This window comes from Cyrtonyx montezumae, unplaced genomic scaffold, assembly GCF_038088225.1.
Source record: "Cyrtonyx montezumae isolate F1298 unplaced genomic scaffold, pur_monq_1.0 scaffold_7, whole genome shotgun sequence".
NCBI classification, from domain to species: domain Eukaryota; kingdom Metazoa; phylum Chordata; class Aves; order Galliformes; family Odontophoridae; genus Cyrtonyx; species Cyrtonyx montezumae.
Genome location: NW_027072078.1, coordinates 7117377 through 7123667, shown reverse-complemented (window position 1 = coordinate 7123667; position 6291 = coordinate 7117377). Strand labels below are relative to the sequence as shown.

At 41.0% G+C, this 6291-nt stretch overlaps 2 protein-coding genes across 2 annotated transcripts; both read right to left on the bottom strand.

Moving 5' to 3' along the window:
• Nucleotides 1-889: 889 nt before the first annotated feature.
• ASNSD1 (asparagine synthetase domain containing 1) lies at nt 890-3927 on the bottom strand. Its single transcript, XM_065750403.1, has 3 exons — nt 2449-3927; nt 1740-1921; nt 890-1274 (listed from the first exon to the last, which is right to left on the bottom strand). Exons 1-3 carry the CDS (start codon nt 3925-3927, stop codon nt 1028-1030), a joined length of 1908 nt encoding a protein of 635 aa, XP_065606475.1. The 3' UTR covers nt 890-1027.
• Nucleotides 3928-3937: 10 nt separating this feature from the next.
• Nucleotides 3938-5995, bottom strand: ASDURF (ASNSD1 upstream open reading frame). Its single transcript, XM_065750405.1, has 4 exons — nt 5895-5995; nt 5438-5491; nt 4824-4899; nt 3938-4020 (listed from the first exon to the last, which is right to left on the bottom strand). The coding sequence occupies exons 1-4, from the start codon at nt 5958-5960 to the stop codon at nt 3950-3952; spliced, it is 267 nt and encodes an 88-aa protein (XP_065606477.1). The 5' UTR covers nt 5961-5995; the 3' UTR covers nt 3938-3949.
• Between the last annotated feature and the right edge of the window lie 296 nt (nt 5996-6291).

Sequence of the window (6291 nt, the reverse complement as noted above, 5' to 3'; positions counted from 1 at the left end):
TCATATCTAAAGAGCTGGAGGTATTCAGACAAAATTCCACTAGCCATCATCTCTCTAAGTCTAATGGGTTTCTTAATCTTAGAAGAAAAACACTAAAATCAAATTACATGGTATAAAGTGAAAGAAAGTACAAAAGTGACAGCAGAGCAGCAAGATCCAGGCCACAGCAAGCAAGGATTTGCTCAAACCCAACAGCAGCAGACACAGAAATAAAGGAAAGAAGCTGCTTACCTTCAGAAGGCCTCAGGTATGCAGATCTCCAACAAAACCCTCTTGCTTCCACTGCCAACCCTTAAATGAGGTCTGGAGGCAGGATCCACCCCTTCCAGTTACTCAGATGCATTGTCTGCACCTGAGCTCTCCTGGGTTGGCCCTGCCTTCCCACCAGGTGCTCCATCACTGCTCAAGCCACAGCTTAGCATTTCTGCTACATGTGGTTGCTTTTTAAGGCTAACACCTAAAACTATCTAGAACCCTTCCAAAATTATTTCTCATGTACTTTTTATTTCTAGAAATTAAAACTTATTTTAGATAAGAATAAATTTGTACAAAAGTATGCCTGGGCATAAAAAGCACAACTTTTTCTAGGAATCCTAGGTAGGGCACAACTTCTGAGTACCATAACACTACTACAGAGTTAAATTATGTTCATGTTTATTCAGATTAAAGATCCAATCTCTAGCTGCTTTAAAGAGGTGATAGAATAATTCTTGCCAATTATCAAAGGTAACATACAGGGAAGTCAGTTTTCCTCAGAGAATTTTTCTATGTCAGGGAAGGGAGAGAAGAAATGCCAGCCTGCAGCTATCCTCTATTCCAAAGAGCAGCATTCCCTTCTCCCCTAAGGGAGCATTCATAATGTGTTTATTACAAGTACACATCTATGTATATTATTCTGATGACTGTAATAATGCCTAAGTGTGAAAAACAAACACACCGAGCCAAACAGTTTTAAAAATCCCAAAGATTTACTACATTTACATATAGGATAAATAATATCTTAAGATATAGCTTTATAATCCATCTACTAAAATAACTTCAGTCTGCTGCATGTGTTGTATCCTTTTTCATTGTTGCTCTCCAGTTTTGCAATCCGAGATCCAAACTGTACAGCCCTTTTTGGCAAAATACTTGCAGCTTTAAGGCCAAGCTCCTTGGCTCCAAGGCGCAGGATCAGTTTCTCACCAATTCCTCGAGGTAAAGTCAAGTCTGCTTTTTCTGAGATGGGCAGTGAATTGAGGAATGAAACAACGTCTTCATCAATAAAAGGAAACCTGAAGACATTGGGAAAAATAGATGTGCCTTAAACATTAGTGACACAGTACTGAGGGAAGTCTCCAAAGCAGTTATTTTGTCTGAAAGCAGGTAAAACATACTACAGTTAAACTCAAAAGCCCAGAAGTTTCCAAAACTAAACTCATGCAAAGAACAAGAAATGCCAGTTTTTTATAAAACAAACAAAAAACCTACTTGCTAAAATGAAAGTGTGTGATTACAAACACGCCTGGAAAAACACTGTCAGGCACAAAGATTGGTTTAGAAAACCTTTCACACACTTAAGCAGCCTCTGTATTTGACAACAACTAAGGGAATTTCCATGCAAGTCAATCAGTGCTAGTGTGGAGGAAGTGAACTCCAAAATCCCAATTCTTTAAGCATTCTGACTTAATGACTAGGAAACCCATGGGACACTGATGGGACACATGCTTTTACTGCACGGGTAGGAATGTTAATACTACCTGGCTTCTTTTCCATGATCACCAATAATCCTGTCATCTCTACCAAGATTTCTAGAAGAAATGCGACCTAGCTCCATTTCAAGTTCTTTATTCAGGCCTTCTGGGCCATGTTTTCTGAAGCAAACACGGTGTCGGGAATAGCCAGCAAGCTGTTCATCTGCTCCAATTCCTGTAAGCACAACCTACAAAAACAGAAAAAAATCTTCCTTAATATCAAGAAGCCTCATAGTGGATCTCAGAACTAGACATGTGACAAAAAGGTACAAGAAAGAAAGAATTACCCTTTGTAGTTTGAACAGTCATTCAGACTGTAGAGACAGAAGATTGCAAGTAGTTATCTTTTCTGTCACTGTTAGTAGCTACTTCCTCACATAAATCATGTGCCTGAAGAATATACTAAATTTATCTATTTATTCAATTGGGTCAATAGCACTTAGCTACTACTGAGTTAAGACACTGAGAATGATAGGCACTGACTTATTCCCTAGTAACTACTGCTTATTGAAAAGCCCTTCACATGGCCAAAGAACTGAATGCAGGCTTTAACCGCAGAATTACAAAGATTACCAGTATAAAACTATTCTGCCACTGAATTTCAGAAGCCTTGTGAATATTAAAGACCCCTGCTAATTTCTGAAACAGAACTGTTTTCATATTCACAAATCAAGTGTAGGAAAGAAAACAAAACAATATATGAAATAATCAGTACCTTTGCAGGACTTTTATATGGTTTCATTTTTCCTTCCTTACTAAGGTAACCCTCTCCTCTGGAAGCAAACCAGATTGCACAGCCAATGCTGTCATCCAACACTGTATCCAGTGGATAAATTAAGTGACTGATGCGCTGTCGTCTCAGTTCTTTCAATTCCTTTAGTGTAACATTAATTTCCACAAAGTTCCAGGTTCTTGAAGGGTTAAGGGCCTCTAATTCTTTCAGTCCTGCCCTACCAGTAATCCTGTCAGGAACATCAAAGCAAGATAAATCATCACCCATTTTAGCACTAAGATTTTTATGATTTTCTTGACCACGGTACAAATCAAGCTGCACCTCCTGGTCGATACAGTTTTTAGTGGTACCTGTTTGCTTAGTTTGACCTTTTGTCATGAAAGCCACATTGAGAAGATCAATCGGTTCCTCCAGAGGAACATGTCGATCAGCAAGGGCTGCAATAACCATAGAATCAATGCCACCAGAGAAGAGCACTGCAACGTGAGCTTTCCTAGGAGAAACACCTTCAACTCCTCTTGTTCCCTGATCTTCATCTCTTAAGAGTAATAAAACTCGTCTCTTCACCGCTTCGTCTAAAATGTCAATAAACTGATGGACTAGTTTTCTCCTGTGCTCCTCTGCAAGATATCCCTCAAGAGTGTCTATGGAAACCACGGGACTAGTGTTGCTACTATCAGTGCTTGCATGCTCAACTGAGGCTTCAGGAGTTGTTCTGTTTAAGGGGATTACTGGTGCCCTGAGACATAGCTTTGACTCATTCATCGCAAGAGTGACATGATTCGGTAAGTCTTTTGAAATGTGATCCACAACATCAGTGAACATTTCTTCTGTTTTCTCCGTGCAACTGTACTTCCACGGAAACAATGTTAAGGACAATGATTTAGTTGCTGCACCATCTTTGAGATCAATTTTGAAAATTCCAGATGCTGGGACTTCTTGACATTGATTACAAGATTCCAAATTCGCACTCACAGATGTGAGACAGAAAGCACTATCACTCGCATTACCAAATTGCCAAAGCAAACTTCGACGACCAAAATAATCTCTACCAAACCATAAGCTGTGCCCTGATGCTTGATAATAAATAAAAGACCACGGACCCCGAAGTGATGAAAAGAGAGATAAAATGTCAGCTGCACTACTGCATAGTGCAAGATGACGAAACATAACTTCAGTGTCATTCTCTGAATCTCCTACATGCACTCCGTTGAAAATTTCTCCATTCCAAAGAAAAATATTGTGATGGATATCTTCCAGAGGCTGAGGAGTCATCAGTCCCCTCAGGTGAAGCACGTGGCCAGAAAAAAGACACTCATAGGATGGCTCAGATACAGTTTTTATCAACTGTTGGCTACTGTCTGGTCCTCTTCTTCTAAGACGGCAGTGCACATCTTCATTGAAGTAATCACCAATAGCACGCTGTCCAGAAAAGGCAACAACACAACAAATACCACACATGGTCGCAGTGAATTCAGATGGATTATTTCTTGACTTTAGTCTTCTCTGAATTTTCCAACTCCTGATGTGCTTTCTTTAATTCATCTAGCTTATCTGTGTGATAAAAATACAAGAGTAATGAGTAAACGAGTAGCATTAGTTACTTGTTCAATTAGAAACAGGAACACAGAAGTAAGAAACACGTGCTAAACAAGATTGACATAAACATAGCTCAGTGCAGCCTATCTGTCTTCAATTAAACAAAGATTATGATCTTTTCCACCTCAAGGAAATCCATACTGCACATTTAATAACAAAGGAAAGGTCAATTACTGTCTACATAATCAGTATGATTTAGACATTTGGCTATTCACTTTTCTTATTAGAATGTATCAACGCTGTAAATCCCAATCAAAAAAGATACTAGAAACTGTTCACTCCAGAAAGTAAATTTATACTTTTAAATTTCTAACACCTTTGTTCAATCACATCTCTTAATCTTCCATTCCCTTACCTTGATAATCCCACAAATTCATTCTTTCAACTACCACAGGATTTCTAGCTTCCCTTCCAGTTTAGTTTGTCATTATATATTTCGTACTTGTTCCACTCAATTTTTAGTGTTAATCATTAAAAAAAGGAGGGGAACCGAGCATATACAGCTTCCCAAAGGGCACTAAGAACTCCCCTGTGGGAGGACTCCCTCCTGTATCTTCAGCACTTGATTTTTCACCACACATATCAATCAAGTGGAAACCACATTTATCCCACCCAGAAAAACAGGCACATCTGAAGCCCACTTGGCATTTAACATGCAGTTACCAGCTTTTCCACTTTACAACAACTTTGAAAACCATAACAGCTACAAAGAGAGCTTTTAAACAGTTAAACTATTATCTTTTGCACTGCAAACTTACTTTTGCATTGAGACAGTGTTTCTGTTCGGTCTGCAAGGAAGAATATGTTGCTATTGGGTTGCTGCCTATAAACCTTCTGTAAAATAAAAGCAATTCTGCATTAAGTAGAAGTAACATACGTAGGCAACATCACTGCAGCAGAAATTCATGTAGGTCCACCGAGATACCCTTCTCTTTTTTGTCAGAAGGCTACTTTACTCTGCTACAAGCAACACTCTCACGTTGCACCCAAATCATTTCAGGATCAACCCACAACCATTCTGCATTTTTCTTTTCCTCATACCTGAGGGATCACATTTTACTCCGTATCATATACACATGAAAATTATGAAGATTTTACAACATAATCTGACCCCCCAAACATCATAATGTAAAAATCCAGCTAAACCAAAAAGTAAATCTTCCAAAATCACACTGTGTCATACTGCACAAGTTTAAACCGTCAAGTTCTGTGGGGAGCTAAAACACTTTGACAGCAGACCACATCTGCATCAGAACCTTTAGTGCACCAACTGAAGACAACACATTTGTTCCATGATTTTGTTTGCCCTCGTGTCTTTACAAATTAATCTGATGCTAAAATGAAAGCCAAAAGAAAATCTGTAGGTATTTACCCTGTTCTTCTTCAAATTAGAAAGCTCATCAACTACAACTTTCTGTTCTTTAATCTGAAAGACAAAAGACACTTATCAATTTAATTATTAACAACCACGGCGCTGCAATCCTGGAAGTGAAAACCTTTACTCCTATTTTAAAGACAGCTAGAGGAATATACATCAGCGTTCTCTGAACAGTCCACTAAAGTGAAAGTGGACACAGGAATGAAAAAGGTATTCGAATACCCATTATTCCAAGCATCCTACAACTCGTTGGACTGTGTGGCTGAGTTACAGCTTGCACGTACTTCCAGCTGTTTAGAAGCTGCTCCGCAGGCACTCAGTGCGGGCCACAACGCAGCGCAGCCTCCAGCCGGCCCCCTCCTCAGCACACCACACCTAGCAGGCTTCACCACCACCCTCCTCCCCGCGGTGAGGAGCCCCGAGGCCGCGCCTCTTGCTGCTCCAAACTCACCTTCCGAGCCAGCTCCTCCTTACGGCGCAGATCAGCGCTCTCCTCCTCCTCCTCCCGCCGCGACATCGCCCCACGCGCGACCCCTACGCCTCCTCGCCAATAACTTCCGGCCGGATACAGCGCATGCGCCAAAATGGCCGCCGCGGGTGCGCATGCGCGCTGGGGAGCAGTCATGAGGGGAGTGCGCGCGCCGCGGCCGTGAAGGAGGAGGGGCTGCTGCCCTGCGGTGCAGTGCCTAGCTGGTCCTCGAGGGGATTGCGAGGCGATAATCTTCACTAAATGACATTACAGTAACTGAAGGTGACAAGATGCCTTCTCATTCGGTGCTGCCTTCTGAATCACGTTGGTGCTTTGGTCCAGGATGCAAGTCGCACGCTGGAGATGTGGCAGCATATCT

Excerpts from the sequence above, each read along its gene's own strand:
- ASNSD1 (XM_065750403.1), bottom strand. The coding sequence starts at position 3,927 with ATGTGTGGTATTTGTTGTGTTGTTGCCTTTTCTGGACAGCGTGCTATT. Across the intron at positions 1,922-2,448 it reads CATATAAAAGTCCTGCAAAG|GTTGTGCTTACAGGAATTGG; the intron begins GTACTGATTATT and ends CTGTTTTTGTAG. Across the intron at positions 1,275-1,739 it reads GATCATGGAAAAGAAGCCAG|GTTTCCTTTTATTGATGAAG; the intron begins GTAGTATTAACA and ends CAATGTCTTCAG.
- ASDURF (XM_065750405.1), bottom strand. The coding sequence starts at position 5,960 with ATGTCGCGGCGGGAGGAGGAGGAGGAGAGCGCTGATCTGCGCCGTAAG. Across the intron at positions 5,492-5,894 it reads AGGAGGAGCTGGCTCGGAAG|ATTAAAGAACAGAAAGTTGT; the intron begins GTGAGTTTGGAG and ends TTTGTCTTTCAG. Across the intron at positions 4,021-4,823 it reads AACACTGTCTCAATGCAAAA|ATAAGCTAGATGAATTAAAG; the intron begins GTAAGTTTGCAG and ends TTTATCACACAG.